This window comes from Colletotrichum fructicola (assembly GCF_000319635.2).
Source record: "Colletotrichum fructicola Nara gc5 chromosome Unknown KSG_Nara_v1_contig07, whole genome shotgun sequence".
NCBI classification, from domain to species: domain Eukaryota; kingdom Fungi; phylum Ascomycota; class Sordariomycetes; order Glomerellales; family Glomerellaceae; genus Colletotrichum; species Colletotrichum fructicola.
In genome coordinates, this window is record NW_027094057.1 from 2,423,583 (window position 1) to 2,442,378 (window position 18,796).

The 18,796-nt window shown below is 56.9% G+C and overlaps 6 protein-coding genes across 6 annotated transcripts; 3 read left to right on the top strand and 3 right to left on the bottom strand.

Annotated features, from left to right (window-relative positions):
* Positions 1 to 1,817: 1,817 nt before the first annotated feature.
* On the top strand, positions 1,818 to 6,008 carry fer6-1 (Multidrug resistance protein fer6; the record flags this gene model as incomplete). Its single annotated transcript, XM_032029717.1, has 3 exons — positions 1,818 to 2,054; positions 2,107 to 4,383; positions 4,440 to 6,008. 3 exons carry the CDS (start codon positions 1,818 to 1,820, stop codon positions 6,006 to 6,008), a joined length of 4,083 nt encoding a protein of 1,360 aa, XP_031890520.1.
* Positions 6,009 to 6,471: 463 nt separating this feature from the next.
* CGGC5_v012392 (Isoflavone reductase-like protein TP7) lies at positions 6,472 to 7,633 on the top strand (the record flags this gene model as incomplete). Its single annotated transcript, XM_032029716.1, has 4 exons — positions 6,472 to 6,558; positions 6,618 to 6,902; positions 6,974 to 7,312; positions 7,370 to 7,633. 4 exons carry the CDS (start codon positions 6,472 to 6,474, stop codon positions 7,631 to 7,633), a joined length of 975 nt encoding a protein of 324 aa, XP_031890519.1.
* Positions 7,634 to 7,848: 215 nt separating this feature from the next.
* Positions 7,849 to 10,224, bottom strand: ATJ13 (Chaperone protein dnaJ 13; the record flags this gene model as incomplete). Its single annotated transcript, XM_032029715.2, has 1 exon — positions 7,849 to 10,224. The coding sequence occupies one exon, from the start codon at positions 10,222 to 10,224 to the stop codon at positions 7,849 to 7,851; it is 2,376 nt and encodes a 791-aa protein (XP_031890518.2).
* A 1,022-nt stretch (positions 10,225 to 11,246) lies between these two features.
* On the top strand, positions 11,247 to 13,143 carry CGGC5_v012394 (Transcription factor BOA15; the record flags this gene model as incomplete). Its single annotated transcript, XM_032029714.1, has 4 exons — positions 11,247 to 11,726; positions 11,778 to 12,212; positions 12,262 to 12,408; positions 12,463 to 13,143. 4 exons carry the CDS (start codon positions 11,247 to 11,249, stop codon positions 13,141 to 13,143), a joined length of 1,743 nt encoding a protein of 580 aa, XP_031890517.1.
* A 76-nt stretch (positions 13,144 to 13,219) lies between these two features.
* Positions 13,220 to 14,569, bottom strand: CGGC5_v012395 (uncharacterized protein; the record flags this gene model as incomplete). Its single annotated transcript, XM_032029713.1, has 1 exon — positions 13,220 to 14,569. The coding sequence occupies one exon, from the start codon at positions 14,567 to 14,569 to the stop codon at positions 13,220 to 13,222; it is 1,350 nt and encodes a 449-aa protein (XP_031890516.1).
* Positions 14,570 to 15,086: 517 nt separating this feature from the next.
* Positions 15,087 to 17,493, bottom strand: CGGC5_v012396 (putative WD repeat-containing protein; the record flags this gene model as incomplete). The annotated part of the gene is made up of 5 exons (XM_032029712.1): positions 15,087 to 15,717; positions 15,767 to 16,865; positions 16,923 to 17,156; positions 17,216 to 17,318; positions 17,374 to 17,493. The coding sequence occupies 5 exons, from the start codon at positions 17,491 to 17,493 to the stop codon at positions 15,087 to 15,089; spliced, it is 2,187 nt and encodes a 728-aa protein (XP_031890515.1).
* Positions 17,494 to 18,796: the final 1,303 nt, after the last annotated feature.

Sequence of the window (18,796 nt, forward strand, 5' to 3'; positions counted from 1 at the left end):
GTTGATTTTCACCGCCTTAGGAAAGACGGTAGAGCGGCATCCTATTCTTGGCGTTGCCTTGATAGATGAAGATAGCCCTCAGCCGTCATTCAAAAGACTCGATCAAATCGATCTTCGAGAGATCGTCCACCTCGTCGAGGCAGATCCTGCTGACCTCTCGGCCGTCGACGCCAGGATTCAAGATGAACATCAAAAGCCATTTAACAGGACTCAAGACCTTCCTTTATGGCGCTGCGAAGTGATCAAGTCGTCTGCTTCGAAAGATACTACCACTTTTGCCCTCTCCTTCTCATTCCACCATGTCGTTGGTGATGGGCTGTCGGGGGCAGCATTCCACCGCACGTTCCGTAACGCGCTGAATGGCCTCATAGAGTCAGTGGAAACAAGCCCCAGCGCTTTCTCTAAACCTGAGATTATTCAGGTGCCAAAACTTGATTTGGTCCCTCACTTGGAGGAGAGTATGGACCTTCCCCTCACTGCCTTCTTCATGTTGACCAAGGCATTCAAGACATATCTGTATTCGTCTACAGATACTCTGGAATGGTCGGGGCCTCCTATTCAAGATGCACTCCCTCCGGTGAGCAACACTCGAACTTTCTACTTGCCACAAAGCGTGGTAAAAGACTTGCGGAACGGCTGTAGGAAACATCAAGCGACCATCACCGCCCTCGTTACAGTCCTTGTGGCACGAATTCTTGGTGTCTTATACCCAACTCATTCGCGCTTCATCGCCTCAGTACCATTCTCACTGAGGAAGTTCTCGAAGCATTCACCAGACGACATGGGTTGCTTTACAGCGATCGCGGAGCCTTGTTTTTCTGCCGATAAAAGCTTGCCATGGGGTTATATCTCGTGCCGGTCAAGTACCGCACATGCGGCAGAGACTGCCTCCGCAGATGACAACAAGATCTGGAAGGCCGCCAGCGAGTGCAAAAATTTCATTCACAAAAGGAGCTCCACGTCGGAGAACCTTTCGGTTGGTCTGACCAAGTTCGTGAGCGACTACCGGCAGCACTTCTTGGGCATGTTGGGAGGAAGGAGACGGCACGCCTTTAATGTGACGAACATCGGTGTCGTGGACGGTGGGATATCATCAGTGGCCGGCCTAGAGGAGCATAAAGCAACATTTGATCGCGTCGTGTTTTCAGCGGGAGCCTCAACGAGTGGCTCGCCTTATACAGTTTGTCTTGCTTCTGCTAAAGACGGCTACATGTCTGTTACTTTGAACTGGGAGAAAGGGGTCGTAGAGGACTCGTCTGCAGGCGAGCTTTCAGCATCCTTGGGAAAAGAGCTCAACAGATTGGCCGAGGCCGAGCGAGACGTATAAAATAACTTTCCACGGTCATGAGCTGGAGCAAAACCTTGAAAGTATTCTTCATCCGTTGATATCGATTTGCTCGCTTTCGCTATGGTGATATCTCGCTGCATTATGCCTTCCTGGACAACTCGATCTATCGGCGATTCGACCGTAATACGATGTCCTCGGTAGAAGCCATCGAAGATTCGAACTTGTGAATGGCGGTGCCGTCGGCACCACGACTCAGGTCACCACGCGCTTCCAGGGATGAAAAAGTCGCCTGATGCCGGTTTTGTTACGTGCTCTTGACAGCCACGCAAAGCTTGAAATATGGGCTATCCCAGTCTACTTTTCAGCTAATAGGGGCATTTTCACTTAGACAGGTCCGACCTCCGCTTTCCCCGGTCCGGTAAGGAGGTATTCACTTCCCGCTGTGGGAATCCTAACACCGCTTTTTTTCAACGCCATCTACCAATCTAAGGGTCGACTTCAACCCAGCCCACAGCAAGGAAGAAGCAACATGAAGCCAATCACAGATGTTGAGATGTCCGCCGCTGCTTCGGAGAGCAGCCAGTCCAACAACGACGAAGTGGAACCGGTAACCCCTAGAGAGCCCGGCCGATGGCGGAGGCGTTTGAATCCGTTGAAGTCCCGCGTGGTACCGCAGATACCCGGCCAACGAGAACAGCCATCACGAGAAGGGTCTGCGGGCCTAGCGAGCAAGATGGTATTCAGCTGGCTAACGCCTCTTATTCACGTAAGCCTGACACCAACCAGTATGAGACCGTGTGAGTAACACGATAGTACAGCTTGGCTACCAACGGCCTTTGGAAATAAACGATATTTGGTTGGTGAACCCTGACCGAGCTGTGCCGGGCCTGGAAGAGAGGTTTGAGGGCGAGTTCAACCGGCGCGTGGCGAATGGAGCTCCACGTCCTCTACTCAGTGCACTCTTCACTACATTCAAGCGCAAATTCCTTCTGGGCGGTATTCTACAACTTGTCGCTACCATAGCCCAGGCAATAACCCCATTCTTCCTGAGGTACATCATCGCATTTGCTACGGATGCTTTCAACGCTCAACGAAATGGGAGCCAAGGCCCCTCCGTTGGTTATGGCGTCGGGTTGGTTATTGTCATGACAGCTTTACAGGGCATCATGGGAGTCTGTACCAACCACTTCCTCTATGCGGGACTCTCAGTCGGCGGGGAGGCCCGCGCCATCCTCATGTCGAGGATCTTCGCCAAGTCGCTCCGGCTATCGGGTCGTGCAAAAGCCGGAGGCCCAAATTCCGAAGCCAACACAGGCCCAGAAGGGGAAGATGAGAAGAAGAAGCCACAAGAAGACGAGGGATGGAGCAACGGACGAATCATCAACTTAGTCTCGACTGACGCATCCCGGATCGACCAGGCGTCCAGCTTCTTCCATCTCGCCTGGTCGGCGCCGCTGTCCATCATCATCACGATTGTTCTCTTGCTGATCAATCTGGGGTACTCTGCGTTGCCTGGGCTTGGAGTCTTGTTCGTCTCTGCGCCGCTTTTCGGCATGGCGACCAAAGTCCTCTTTGCGAGACGCGGCGTCATCAACAAGCTCACGGATAGACGCGTCAGCATCATCTCGGAAGCCTTGCAGTCCATTCGGTTCATCAAGCTCTTTGGATGGGAGCTGAGCTTCCTGCAACGGGTGGAGAAGGTGCGCAAAGACGAGGTGAAGGCGATCCAGGCTCTCTTGGCTCTTCGCGACGGTGTTCAGTCGATTGGGATGGTGATACCGGTCTTCGCGTCCATGTTGGCTTTCATCACGTACTCGACGACTGGGAACCACCCGCTGACCCCAGCCCCGATATTCTCTTCCCTGGCACTCTTCAACCAGATGCGTTTCCCCTTGAGCATCTTTCCCGTGGCGGTCGGCCAAGTTATTGATGCGCTTGCCTCGGTGATGAGAGTTCAGGAGTTTCTTCTGGCTGAGGAGGCAAGCGAAGACGCAATCCAGGATCATGGCAATGATAACGCCATTGTCGTCAAGGACGCAACATTCACCTGGGAACAAACGCGATCCCGGCAGTCAAGTGACGGCTCAGTCATAGATGAGAAGCGGGTCGAAACCCCCAACACATCAATGACCCAAGACACCTTCCAAATACCCGAGCTCAACCTCACCGTTGGCCGCTCAGAATTGGTCGCCGTCATCGGCAACGTGGGCTCCGGCAAAAGCTCTCTCTTGGCTGCCCTCGCAGGTGAGATGCGCAAGACGACAGGCACAGTCATGTTTGGAGCTACCAGGGCGTTTTGCCCCCAGAATGCCTGGATACAGAACGCCACCGTCAGAGAAAACATCATCTTCGGGAGGGATTTCGATCGTGGTCTATATGATAGAGTTACACAAGCTTGCGCGCTGCTCCCGGATTTCCGAATGCTCCCAAACGGTGACGAGACCGAGATCGGTGAGCGAGGAATCACGGTTTCAGGGGGTCAAAAGCAGCGTATCAACATCGCCCGCGCCATCTACTTCAACGCAGACATCATCCTCATGGACGATCCTTTATCTGCTGTTGACGCTGAAGTCGGGCGTCATGTCATGGAAGAGGCCATTTGCGGGCTACTCGCCAACAAGTGCCGAATTCTAGCGACGCATTCTTTGCATGTGCTGCATAAATGCGACAGAATCATCTGGCTGGACGGAGGGAGAGTAAAGGCCGACGGGACTTATCACGACTTGATGGACCACAATGGCGAGTTCGCTGAGCTCATGACCCTTGCCGCTACCACCGATGACAAGTCAAAGAACGCCGAAGACGAAGACCCTCCTGCCCGGAATGCGGACAAAGAGATTCACACGCAGACGCTGGAGAGGACGGCAACTTCCAAGTCCACTGCTTCTCAGATTGCTCTGATGCAAGCTGAGGAACGCGCCGTAGAGGCCGTTTCTTGGGATGTTTATGTCGGATATCTCAGGGCAGCAGGCTCTCTCATGATTGCCCCTCTGGTCATCTTCTTGCTCACTGTCGCGCAAGTTGCGTATATAGCCACGGGACTATGGCTGTCATGGTGGACTGCTGGTCAATTTCCTCTCACTCTGAGCGGCTGGGTAAGTTTCTCATACCGGCTCCGATGTTTTGCTATGTATCTGACACGCCTTTACAGCTAGGCATATACGCAGGACTGGGATTCGCCCAAGCGATATCCATCTTCGCTTTCTTCGTATGCGTTTCCATCTTCGGAACCAAGGCAAGCCGGCACATGTTCCAGATGGCAATGAGCCGAGTCTTGCGAGCACCAATGGCCTTCTTCGACACCACCCCTCTGGGGAGGATCACCAACCGCTTCTCCAAAGACGTCGACGTGATGGATAACAAACTGACCGACTCTCTTCGGATGTACCTCATGACCATTGGCAACATCATCGCCGTCTTCGCGCTGATCATTGCATATTTTCATATTTTTGTAGCTGCCCTGGTACCCCTGGTTCTCATATACCTGTTCGCTACTTCATATTACAACTATTCAGCTCGAGAAATCAAGCGACACGAGGCTATCCAACGGTCCAACGTGCTAGCCAAAGTCAGCGAGGCCATCTACGGCCACTCAACGATTCGCGCGTACGGTGTGCAGGGTCACTTCGTCAACACAATCCGGCGGGCTATTGACGATTTCGATGGGGCGTACTTCCTGACTTTTGCTAACCAGTGCTGGCTCGGTCTCCGGCTAGATGCAGTCGGTCTGATCTTGATCTTTGTCATCGGTCTTCTCATCGTGACGTCTCGCTTCAGCGTCCATCCCAGCATCGGCGGTCTAGTTCTATCGTACATGCTTTCGATTATCAATATCTGCAGCTTCGCGGTGCGGCAAATGGCGGAGGTACAGAACGATATGAACAGCACGGAGAGAGTGTACTATTATGGACACCGTCTTAAGGAAGAACCCCCCGCGCACCTCGGGCAGTTACCAACTGACTGGCCGCATGCCGGGGGAATAGTCTTCGATAATGTTCAACTTCGGTACCGCCCGAGACTCCCACTGGTTCTAAAGGGTGTCGGCATGCAGGTGAAAGGGGGTGAAAGAGTCGGCATCATCGGGCGCACGGGATCTGGTAAATCAACAATCATTCAAGCGCTGTTCCGGATCGTCAACCTGGCAAGCGGCTCGATTTCGATAGACGGCGTCGACATCAGCCAGATCGGCCTCGCGGATCTTCGGGCCCAGCTTGCCATCATTCCGCAGGATCCAACCTTGTTCCAGGGAACCGTCAGATCCAACCTGGACCCGTTCGACGAACACAGTGACTTGGACCTGTGGTCGGCGCTGCGAAAGTCGGGTCTGGTGGACGAGACGGGCGCAAACGACATCACCCTCGACAGCCCCGTCGACGAGGAAGGCCTCAACTTTTCCCTGGGCCAGCGGCAGCTCATGGCTTTGGCCCGGGCGCTCGTGAAGGACTCCAAGATCATCGTGTGCGACGAGGCGACGAGCTCGGTGGACTTCGCCACGGACGAGAAGGTGCAGCAGACGCTGGGCAACCTGAAGGGAAAGACCTTCCTCTGCATCGCGCACCGGTTGAGAACGATTATCGGGTATGACAGGATCTGTGTCATGGACCAGGGCCACGTGGCTGAGCTGGACTCTCCCATCAACTTGTACGATCAAGGGGGCATTTTCAGGGACATGTGTGAGAAGAGCGGGATTGGCAGAGGCGACATTCTCAACCGGGGGTAAGGAGGTGGCAATGTCTTTTTACCAAATTCTTTGAATATATTTTTGATCTGCCGAATAAATGTGAAGTCGTTTCTATGAGAAATGACTACAACCTGCCTACCTGGCAAATTTATGAGACCTGTGCACAAGTCCGCCAAAGAACAACCCATGAAGTCCGCTAAACCCCACAAACTCCGCAAACAACTTGCTCATCCCGAGAACAATGCCTTCGATAGCGATCGTATTCGTGTTCAAGCGGAATCATTTGCGGTAGCAATTGAGAGCGCATATGCCGAATCACCAAATCCAAATTATAGATTCACGATTCTTACAAACTTGCCTCAATGGACCGGACGAAGGCCGGACGGGCTGCCCATCCAGACGCATGGAATCAAGATATAAAACAAATGAACAGCTGTGAAAATGCTCATCATATTCAACTCAAAATTACTCACAGACAACGTTAAAAGATACTTAAGACACAATGGCGAAGACTTCAGTTGCAATTATTGGTACAACGGGCGAGACCGGGCACTTCATCATCGACGCCCTCCTCGAATCTGATGCCTTCGTAAGTCTTGCCCAACCAACTCCTTCGCTTACTGTAAGAAGAGTGCTCACGGTCTTCAGAAAATCACCGCCATCGCTCGTCCCTCCTCAGCGACCAACCAAAAGTACACCGATCTCCGCTCCCGCGGGATCAAGGTCATCGCCGTAGAACTCACCGGCCCCGAAGATGCACTCGTCGAAGCCCTCGCCAATATTGACGTCGTCATTTCGACAGTCTCCGTCGCCTCATTCAAGGACCAAATTCCGCTCGCCAAAGCCGCCAAAAAGGCAGGCGTGAAGCGTTTCGTGCCCAGCGAGTTTGCGATGGTGATCCCGCCCAAGGGTGTCCACGACCTACAGGATATGGTACGTCAAATTCCCCTTCTTTAAGGCCTGATCGGCGCTATCCTTAGGTCCAAATGCTGAGTTCCTCAAAGAAGACAGATGTCCTCAACGAGATCAAGCGCCTGCATCTCCCGTGGACCGTCATCAACGTGGGCTGGTGGTACGCCGGCTTCCTGCCCCGCCTCGCCTCCGGGCGGACAGACTACATTCGCCCCGCAGCCCTGTTCCCCGAGCAAAATTTCGTCCCGGGCGACGGGGAAGCCGTCTGCTCCATGATCGACTCGCGCGACGTCGGCCGTTATGTGGCGCGCATCATCCAGGACCCCAGAACGTTGAACAAACAGGTCTTGGCCAGTAACTTCGCGCCGAAGTTGAACGAGCTGTACGGCTTGATGGAAGAAATCTCGGGTGAGAAGATTAAGAAGACCTACGTGAGTGAGCCAATTTTTCCAAACTGTGCCTATGTCATGACTGATGTGTTTTCACAGCTATCCGCAAAGGATATCGAAGGCCAGATTCAGCAGAGCAGAGAGAAGATTGCGGCCGGCCAATCGGATTACATGACGCAGGTGGGATTGATGATGTCGCAGTATCAATACTCTGCGGGACGACACGACAACACGCCCGAGTATGCCGAGTACTTGGGATACCTGCTCACGACGGACTTGTATCCGGACTTCAAGCAGATTACGTACCGGGAGTTCTTCCAGGAGGTCCTCGACGGCAAGGCACGAGCAGCCTACAGCGAGTGAGCTCAAGGAGACAGGTAGCATGTAGTTATCTCCATATTGCAATCAAAAGGATTTGCAAGCCGTTCTGGCTTGAGCTATCTGCATACTCTTCTGTCCAGCCAAGGCTGAAACGGGATATCCTTAATCCAATAACACCAGCTCATGCCCCCATACCCTTCGCGTCGTCCCATCATACCTTCATATCCATCATATCGACATCTCGTCATAATAGCAATTCATGTTGCGCTCCTCTTCGGAGGTGGGAGAACCAGTTCATCCCGCCCCATAACTTCGATCGTCCGCTCCTTCCCCTTCCAAAGATACCTCACGTGAAGCGCCTTTCGCCTCAGCGGCGCCGGATCCCAGAACCCCAACATCGACCCTTTCCTCACACCCGCCGGGATCTTCAGCTTGCCGTCCTCAATTAACGCCGCAACAGCCAACGTCACGTCCGCAACCTCCTCGAGTGCCCAGTCCGCGCCTTCTTTGACCCCAAACTTGGCGCTCAGGATCACAAGCCCGCGTCGCTTCCGCTCGGCGTGCTGCCTGGCCTCCACGGGCCCCGCAAGCAGCGCCGCAATGTCGTCCGCCGCGGCGCGCTTGCGGTTGATGTACGACTGCAGATCAATCTCCATCGGCGGCGCGCGCTTGCGCTTGGCGAGGAAATGTCTGGCCGCGAACGCGACGAGGGGCACGGCGCTGGCGTAGAAGAAGACGGCGGGGCTGTACTCTGCGCGCGGCGAGAGGAGGAGCGGGATGCTCAGCCGCTGGCTAAGGCGGGACCAGTATAGCGACAAGTGCAGGCTGTGCAGGCTGACGCCGAACTCGAGGCCGAGCTTGGAGAAGCGGCCGACGTTCCAGAGGTTGCGGACGGCGAGGTAGCGGTCGAGGAGCGTGTTGGAGCAGAGTTCTACTTCGAGCCGCGTCGGCTTCGAGCCGGGGAGGGGCAGGTCGCGGCCGTAGCGGAGATACGCCGCCGCGGCGGTAGCCGTGAGAGATGTCGAGACGGTCCAGGAGGCGTCGTTGTTGGTGCTGTTGTTCTCGTAGTCCAGCCCGCGGATGCCGCATTCGCCCCGCGGAGAGTCTTCGTGGCCTGCCGAGGGCACCCGCTCGGGAGAGGTCGTGTATCCCACCTCGAAGCTCGCGGAGGTCTTCATGGGGAACTCGGTCAGCAGCTGGGTCTTGCTGACCTGCGAGAAGTCGGCGAGGAACTTGATCGTCTCGCCCGGCCACATGCTCCAGTCGCCGCTGTCGGCGAAGGCGTAGGCCGTCCCGGCGCCGAGCCAGCGGTGCACGCCGACCGCGATGCGCGGCGGCTCGCGGTACCACGGCCTCCCCGAGCGCAGGCTGCCTTCGAGAACGACTGGGTTCGTGCTGTTCGGGAGATGGATGGGGTGGGATACCCGCGCTGTTAGTGATGATTCTGGGAGAGCCTCGCTCTCCACTTCGACTGTCGTCTTTGCTATGTGGTCTTCGTCCGTTCGGTGGATGATATCCTGGTGGAATTTGAAGCTGATCATGGGACATGGACGCTGCTCCGCCAGTTGGATGATACGCTTCCGAGGGATCGTCAGTGGCAGCAGAGGCTGGTAACGATCTGCCAACAACGGTAGGGGAACTCGATAAATCTCTTCAACGATGCCATACACGGACCCCGTCAGAGTCAGCTGGGGCGGCGGCAGATACACCATCGACTCCCTCGCCTGCTCAATCCCCTTCTCCTCGTTCACCGCGATAGACGGCACTTTTTTCGACACGATCGATCCACACCGACCAAAATTAAATGTCGATCCATCCAGCAGACGCCCCCAGGCCGGCAACCCCACGGTGACGGAGTGGCTCAACGTAAAGTCCAACGGCGTCAGCGCGGAACTCTGCCTCACGGCCTTGGACACGTCGAACCGGATCCCCAGATCCGACGACGTCTGGACCACGTCCGCTGCCCTCTGTCGCAGCTGCTCCTTTAGCGACAGGTCGTACGCGTACCGGTAGTCCTCGTCGACGGGGAACTCGGGTACGTCGTGCGTCAGATCGCGCAGCTGGCTCGCGTCGTAGAGCGCCCGCCGGTGCGGGTCGATCAGCGTCTCGAAGCCCCGCTGCACCTGGCTGAACCACGGCTGCGCGATCGCGTGCAGGTTCTCCGGCAGCCCGTCCTTGCGCAGATACAGCAGCAGGCGGTGGTAGGCCTTGCGCACCTGGTCCGGGGTGAGCGTCGGGTCCTTGGGCAGACACAGCAGGTCGTAGTAGTCGCCCTCGATGCCGTCGGCCTCCTGCTGCAGGGCGGCCAGGTCGCCGACGGTGACGGTGCTGTCGTCGCCGCCGCCGACGTCGTCCATCATCTCGGAGGCGAGGGTCATGCGCTCGAGGTACGAGGAAGCGTCGTCGTCGCCAAACTCGTACTCGCGGCGGGTGGCGGCGAACTGCTCGTTGAGGGAGAAGCGCGACGCCGTGGAGCGTAGGCTGAGGTTGCTGTGGTTCGCGGGCGGATGGAGGTAGGTGTAGTCTTCTCCCCAGACGGCGGAGGATCGGGCGGAGGAGTTTCGCGAGGGCCCCGCGCCGCCGCGGGTTCGGAGGACCCGGAGGCTGCCGGGGCGGCTGGAGGGGTCAGCCATTCCTTTTTTGCGGTGTTTTTGGCGGAAATTATTACGGAGGCGGAGGGGGAATTGCGGCGGCGGCGGGGTTGAGCTGAGCGACAACGACAACGACAAAGGAGAGTGACGAGAAGGTAGAAGAGAGGGAATCGAGAGAAAGATGGGCGCAAAGCGGTCGGAGGAGGAGGAGGAGGGCTGGTGATATTACTCACACTTCTCTCGGCCGACCCTCTTGTTTACATTGTCGGGGAACAGCAGTTCGTTCGTTCGTGGTCATGGCCGTCAAGCTGGGCGGAGATCAGGGGAGTAATTGGTGCTAGTCACACGGCGCACAGGGGTCCATCCCGGGCACGGCGTCATGTTCTGCTGTCGTTTCTTGGGTCGCCCAACGTCGGTTTTGGGCGGTTCTTGAGGTTGTTCGTCCGGGTGGTGACAAGGGTATCCCCGAAATCATGCTTTGTTGGAAGCATCTTGTTGATCAGTGTCTGTGTAGATTACCTAATCGGCGCTTAGACGGAAGGCCATCAGGTGCTGTGTTGTCGAGATCTACTGGCAGTTAACTGTTGATGAGCCCAAGGGTGAGATGTCGTTCAATTGAAATAGCGTGGCATTTTTCCTTGAAATTTCTTAAACCGGATGTTTGCAGCAGTAGTATGAGCATTCACTTGCTTCTGTTGTAATGGAGCGGATGTGATGCGACGGCCCCACTGCGCCGGCAAAAGAGCCGGAGGTTGGGTTTACTGCTGCCGTCTTACTTGGTGCTTTCAGTCGTCTTCAACAACTTGGTCTTAATGACATTCTCAGAATAAACTCACAAAATAATGTCACACCTAATGAGATTCGAAATGCAGCACGTATTGGAATTCCAACGTCTACCAAAAGGGAGATAAGCTTAATGACCCTAGGTGAACACCCTGTGCCTAAAGCGTTAGCAGCAACCCCTAAAAGTGTCCGTTCATCAGCACTACAACCCTCATTCCCATTCCCAAAATCTCCCAATTAGAAGCCCCCACCACCAAGTTCACCATGAACACACTACCAAGATGTCAACTCTCTTCTTGACCCCGCGGGACCGCTACCCATCCGACTCCAAAGCACCGCAAGCCTGTGGCAGCTGCAAACGACAGAAGCGCAAATGCGACAAGGCGTTGCCGGCCTGCGGGCTGTGCACACGCATGGAGCGCCGCTGCGACTACATCGAGTCCGCCCAGGCCGCCCCAACTGCGGACGACTTCGCGGCCCTGCAGCAGAGACTCGCCGAGCTCGAGGGCCGCATCAACGATAATGGCGGCGTCTCGTCCGGCGGTGCTGGTGGGGTGGCCAGCAGCTCTGGGCCCAGTCCCGGGTCGGACCCCTCCGTCTCCGGACCGAGCATCAACAACGACTCGCCGGCATACCCCGCCGTTGAACCGCTCTGGGAACAACAGACAGCCTCCCAGTTCCCGCCAGACGTCTTCCTTGACATGGCAACATACGAGTGGCTAAACCAACCAGTCCCAAAACCTTTCATCGAAGTTCCTGCCGTGCGTCCTCTTCTCCCTCTCTGTGCCCCTATTTCTCTAACACCATCCCAGGAAGTCCTCCAACACCTGGGCGACGGCACGTCCGTCCAGTCCTCCATCGCAACATACTTCACCACAGTCCATCCCTGGCTCCCCATCGTCTCCAAGAAGCGCATGAACATGGGCGTCGCCCTCAGCCAAGGCGGGCCCGACCTCGCCATGCTCTTCCTCGCCATGAAGCTCATGACGACGCACCCCGAGCCGGACAGCAACATGCCCGCCGCCGGGATGCCGCTCTACCGCGCCGCCAAGCGCTTCATGTCACTCCTGGAGAACGGCGGCGCAACCTCGCTCATGGCCCTGCAGTCCATGCTGCTGATTGCCCACTTTGAGTACGCGCACGGGATATACCCTGCCGCGTGGATCACCACGGGCTCGTGTGTGCGTTACGCCGACTTCCTCGGACTGCCAACCTTTCAAGAAGGGAACCTGCTCCTCAGCTCACCAGTATGAGTTCCTTTGACACCACAAGGCTTAAGCACTAACGTCCGCGCAGACGACCTGGACCGAGCTGGAAGAACGCAAGCGGACGTGGTGGGCGATCCTCATCCTCGACCGCTTCATCTGCATCGGCAACAAGAAGCGATACTTCTCGCCAGACCCCGCCGAAAACGAGACCCTCCCCGCCGACGATGAGGCTTGGGTAAGACTTCACTTTCCCCTTGACCTGATCCCTACGTACTGACTGCCACCCCAGGACCTAGGCCGCGTCGACCGCGCAGTCCACCACACAATCTCCTCCCCGGCCCCCTCCAGGCCAACATCCCCCTTCCCAACCCTCTGCCGCTGCGCCCTCCTCACCGCCAAAGTCCTCGCCCACGTCCGCAGCCGCGAGCCACCCATCCCCGACGCCGCATCCCTCTCCGAAGCCCTAACCACCGCCCTCGCCTCCCTGCCCTCAAACCTGCCCTACCTCGCGCCCCGCTGCGTCCTCCTCTCGAGCGCCATCCTCCTCTACGACTTCTACTGCTGCCCGGCCACCCCCACCGGCCGCATCCGCACCCCGGACGAGACGACGCAGCAGATCCGCGCCGTCGAGGGTATCCGCCGGCTGAGCGGCGACATCGCCGACATGGCGCGCGAGCTGCTGCTCCTCGCGGCGTCGATCGAGGACGGGAAGAAGGGTGACAGTAAGGATATTGGCGTGATTAGTCCGCTGATCTTGGACGCGCTGTACGGCGCGGCGAATACCCTCGCGTGGCTTGTGCGCGAGGAGGGCTCCGCCGAGTGCGAGGAGGCCGTGGCTGTCATCAAGCAGTGTCTGGTGAAGCTCAGGGGTAGGTGGAGGTTGGCGGGGGAGTATTTGCGCATGTTGGAGGAACAGGCGTTTGCGTACAAGATGCAAGACCAGGGGCATTCGACGATACGTATCAGATGAATACCTAACTCATGTTGGGCTTATATCTGTATATGTACATCTACACAGTGATCCTCTGTTGATGGTTTATAGACTCTTAATTCAAGACAGGTTTCCATCCGTTCCTCCTCACAAACCCAACAACCCCTTCGTCCTTCAAAACCTCACTTCCCAGCCGCCCCGTCACAACGCTCCTCTCAACTTCAACCCCTCTCACGTAAAAAGGATATCTCAATCTCCCCTCATCCTCATCTTCCTCGTCATCATGCTTCCTCACCCACTTGCCCCGTCTCTTCACAAACCCGCTCGCCTCCCGGTCAAGCGACAAGTACCACCTCCTCTGATACACGCTGCCCACGCTGTTCTCAGCCCCCTGATACGCGTTCGTCATCCTCACTCCCTCGTCCTCCAGCTCCCTTAACTCCCTCTCGACGCCCGTCAACCCCTTCTCCCCGTCCCCGTCTCCGCCCCCATGGTCCGGCACAACACCGCCCCCATCCTCATCCTCCTCCTCCCCTTCAGAACTGGTCTCAACCACAACTTTCCCCCTCCCCGGCCCACCTCTCCGCCGCCTCTTCCTCGCCGGCCGCCCAAGCAACCCCTCACTCCTCCTCCTCCCCTCAAAATCCTCCCCCTTGGTCAGCCTCAAATTCAACACATATCCCCTCGGAAGCCGCTGTCCATGCAACCTCACAAGAATCTTCCTCCTCCCAAACGCCCTCGCCAACTTCTCCTGCTCCGTCATCCCACCACCACTCTCCCCCTCCCCTTCCTCCTCTTCCTCCTCCCCGCCAGACTCCGGATCATCCCCCGGCCCCGGCCGCTCCTTCTCCAGCACCTCATACCTCCCACAGTCCCAAACCACCAAACTCCCCGTATGCCAGCCCCCCGTCTCGACCACGTGGTTCCACAAACAATGCACCCGCGTCTCCGTCGCGTTCCTGTTCAACCGCCGCGAGTTCGCGTCCCCCGGCAGCCCGTACATCACCGCCCAGCTCACGCTGCTCGTCTCGTTGATCTGCAGTCGCAGGTCGTAGTGCGTCCCCGCGACCGGGTGGTCGTGCTGGTGCACCACGAAATGCGCCCCCTTCGCGGAGCCCGCGTTGCTTTCGTAAAGCGCCCGCTGCGCCGTTGCCGGGGCGAGGTGCGGTGTGCCGGCCGGGTAGGGAGTGAGCACGTGCGCGGCGAGGTTTGTGAAGAAATGCGAGGCCGGGTCCGGATGGGAGGCGGCGCCGGATTCGAGGGCTGCGGAGAGCGACGGGCCAGATGGAGGAGAAGGTGCTTCTGCCGGAGGACTTCTCCCCTGGTCTGCCTGCTCAGGTTTCGTGTTGGGGGACAGGGTTGGGGGCAACTCCAATGACCACTCTAGATTCTTCTTCTTTATGAATGGATTCGGGATGAGGTCCGGGCTGGGAAGCCTCTTGGCGGGGCTTTTGGCGGTGGCCATGTGTCCATGAGGCTGGAATGACAGAGTTCGTGGCGATGTAAGAGGAAAATCGACCAAGGGCTCAGTCTCATGTTTCAGATGAGATGAGTCTCATTTAATGCTTCACTGAGTGCTCATGAGGATGCATGAGTGTGCACCCACTGTTTTGGCTCTCGCCAACAATTGCAATTGATTGGCTCTAAAGTGAGCTTAGTCACCCATCATTTACACTTCATGTACTGAGTAAATATTGGAATTGAAAAGGAAATCTATCGACGCGGCACTTCATTCCCTCAAACGAGAAACCTGGTGCTTCTGTCCTTGTTATACCCTAGCAACGCCATGCCATGCAAACAAATCCGTTCGCGAGTGTCAATTTCGCAATGCCCGTTACTTCCGCCTCAACCGAGGCCTTCTTTGCTCCTCATCAAAGCTGGCATTGTTCGCCTTAATTCCATGCTCCGCATCCAAGCAACGCTTTTCTCCATGATTCATTGTACATGTCGCGGTCCAGACGCGCTGAGTATGTGAATGCCCATCAAGGCTTTTGCTCCACTAGTGTCGGCGCGATCCGTCTCTTCTTAGGCTCGGTGCCCTCTTCCTTGTCCCCTTCACTGGCTTCTCGCTTTGTCCCGCTCACAGGTGTCGCGCTGGACGCTGTTCCAGCTGCTGCCGAGCTGCTGGCTGGGACAGCAGCATTAGTCCGAGGGGTCTCGGGTGGTGTCGTAATGGGCACGCCAGTGACCTTGGTAGAGTTGGCCACGGCGATGCCTGGAACGCTGCCGACGATGAGGTTCGGGTTAGTCACCACTTGCGATGACTGAGTCGCTACAGATGAAGTAGAGTTCGATCGTGCAGGCGACTGGGGCCTCTGGCTGACGAAGCCGGCTGGAGGCGGCGACGGAGCAGTGAAGGAACTCGTTGAGTTCCGATGATGATGGCCCGATCCATTGCGGTAGGGGGAGGGCGGGGCGAACACTGACGACGGGGTCGGGATGGGGGTGCCCTGGCTGGATGAGGTTGTCGCAGGCGTGGCACCCGGCACAGTAGGGTTTTTGGGTGTCGGCAGATCCCCTTGGTAAGCCTGTCCAAGCTCGCCTGGCGCGAATGAGAGCGTGGAGCAGAAGCCGTCCGAGGAAGATACCAGAAGCGTCAATCCATCGCTCGACCTACATAATTGTTAGCATATCATAGTATCAAGTCATCATACAAACTTACCATGCGAGATCAGTAAATGTAGCGCAGTGCAGGTTGCTGACGATGCAGATTGGGGTCTGCTGCTGAGAATCGTACAAGAGCACAGAGTCTTGGGTAGCAACGGCATAGATCATGCGGTATGGCAGTGCGAACGCTGCCTTCGGACCGGGGGTGGAAGCACCGGTCTCGGGCTTGCTCGTCGGCGTAGACGAGTCGGGAACTGAAGTCGGGGGCGGAGGTGGTTCCATCACGGAAGTGGCCGCTGCTGGCTTCGAGACTGGCTCTGGGAGCGCCGGGATAGGTTCCTCTGAGGACGACGTATCGATGGTGATGTGTTTGGTAACAGGCGGGGACGTCCGCAGGGTGTAGAACACGGGCGAGCACTTGACCACGACTGAAGGCTTCTTGTGACCAGGCAAGTGGGCAATGGGCGCCTTGTTGATGCCACCTCTAGTATAGATGTACACCGTGTTGGTGACCTCGTATGTCGGCTTCGCATTGCCTTCTGAAGGATGTTGAGTCTGATATTGACCTGCTGGGGTAAGTAGGAGGCTTCCGTCAGGGGTAAAAGTCAGGCGCCGGAAAAATGACGAAAGTGTCTCGTTGGCATATAGAAGCGCGTTCTTCGTGCCCAGAGGGCCAAGGCCACCCGAGGGATGCGGCTTCGTGCTCGGTGAAGGCTCAATTGGCATCACAGCGGGCAGAGGCATAGACGGGGCCGGAGAGGGCGAGCGCCTCGACGAGAAGGACGAGCGTCTGCTATGGCTAATCACGCTCGGCGGGTTCATCGGGAGAGCTATCGAGGTCGGGGTTCCGGGGGCGGAAGGAACGGGGGAGCCCACAGCCGCCTCGACGGAGAGGTAGGATCTACCAAAGTCTGGGGGTGCAGGGCTGCTAGAGGATATGCGCCTGGGCGGCAAATCGCTCTTGTTATGGCTCGCAATCTTGGAAGGCTTGTCGTCGTGAGAACCACTCAGGGTGTGCTGGCCGTCTTTCGTCTTCAGGGAGTAGATGTGAACGGATCGGTCGGACGACTGGGTTGCAATGTACTCGTTGAGAGGATCCCACGCGACGCCTTGGACGTAGTGGCTATGCTCTGCGATCTGACGAACGAGGGTACCTGCTTGGGTCAGCAACCGTGTGCGCAAGGGTTCTAGTGTGAGAGATTGAGGCATACCGCTAGTGGCATTGTAGATGCGAGCAATGTTGTCCATGCTTCCGATAATGAAGAATTGACTGTCGGGCGACCAGGCGAGGTCGTATATCTCGGATCCGCTAGATCGACACATGTGCTTCGTGCGCCACGTCTCCTTGTCTTCGAGGCCCTCGTTGCCAAAGGCAGGGCCGCTGTGCTCGGACTGGACCCAGAGGATCACATTTCCGTCGTCGCCAGCAGAGGCAAGAATATCACCTGGTGAATGTAAGGTCAGCTATGACCGGCGTGCAGCGCCGCGCCGTGAGTTATCGTACCTTTGGGAGCCCATCGGACGACATTGACAGCCTGGGTGTGCTTGCTCAGGGTTGACAGGTAGTCGACTTTGCGATCCTCTCCATCACTCTCGACCTTCCAGAGCTGTGTGAAGCGTCAGCCTCGGGGGCACGAATGCGGGTATCAAAATCCGACGTACTCTCACGTTGTTGTCTCCTCCAGCCGTGGCTAGCCGCCCCTTCCCTTGCGGCTCGAAATGGGCAGAGTAGACGGGGGCATTCTGGTCATGCCAATTGATGATTAGAGGCGTGCTCTTCATCGTGAATGCGCGTGCGATCGATTGCTGACAGACATGTGCGGGATCGGGAAAGGCAGGTTGGTGTCTGCGCGGTCGACTCGTACGATGGTATCGCGGCGGCGGGGAGGGCACGTGTGTTGGAGACGGGTTGTTGCCGAAGAGGAAGTTTTACTGGCAGGAGCTTGGATCGACGATTCGAGTCGGGAAGCTTCGTGCAGCGAGTCTGCAGCGTCCGCGTCGGATGAGGGGTGGGCAGGCGAAGGATGTTCAAGCTTGCTTCCTGAGCATCTGCAGCAGCTTGGGGGGTGGAAGGGGGATCGGGGCTGGCTGGAGCAGCTTCGAGGTGCAGAAGTAGTAGTAGCCGCAGCAGCGGGAGGTTGGTTCGCTTCGTTGGTTGGCCGTGGGGATTGATGGGTTGATGTTGGACGAGACGGCCGGCGTTTACACCACCAAGCGTGTTGAATGGTTGGACGATGAGTGGTTTGGACAAAGGGAGAGGAAGCAGAAGGGGGGGAAGAGTTGGAAAATGAATTCGAGAGAAAGGGCTAAAGGGAAATTGTCACGAGGGAGACTAATAATGGATGAAAGGTCGTTCCCGCATCGGGTGGAGTTTGATTCTGAGGTGGTTCGCTTTGGTTTGGACGTGGCCGTGGACCGGGAGGTTTGGCAGGAGCTCAGACGACGGTTTAACACACCTACTGAGCTGAGGCGCGACGGGACTGTGTCGCCAACCCAAGGTACCTTGAGGTACGGTAACCCAACCGCCCGCCGCTGCACTGCAGCAATGAATGCAGCGCCCAGCGTCGGCAGCGTCTTAGCTGAGGTGAGGAGCCTGTAGTAGCAGCCAAGGCAGCGGAGCAGGACAGGGAAGGTGCTGGACATGAAGCCGCAATCAACGCGCCTCTGACCAATCATGGAGCTCGAACGGGGGGAGGGTCAGCCCGCTGTTTTGCTCACCGAGCTTCGTGCCATTGGCTGCAGCCCGACCTCTACCAGCCCGCTAACCTTAATGACTTACCTCTCAGCCCGCTGTTATTTTTACTTGCTTCCTCCTGTCATTCTTTGCTCTAATTACTTACATTACTGGACCTTTCCTTCGCAGGTATCCATCCGTTGCAATCCTCAACTCTCAAGTTTTCTGTGTCTTGTCATTTGTGGCTGGCGGATGAGATGAGAGCTGCATGTAGCCTTATCACTGTCCACTAAAACTGACAGAAGTGCCACTGCATAGGCTACCTTACCTTACTCGATACCTGAGCACCTTGCTAGGTTTTTTCTGTTGTCATCTCGGCGGAATAGAAACAGGTAAAACACTACCCATCAA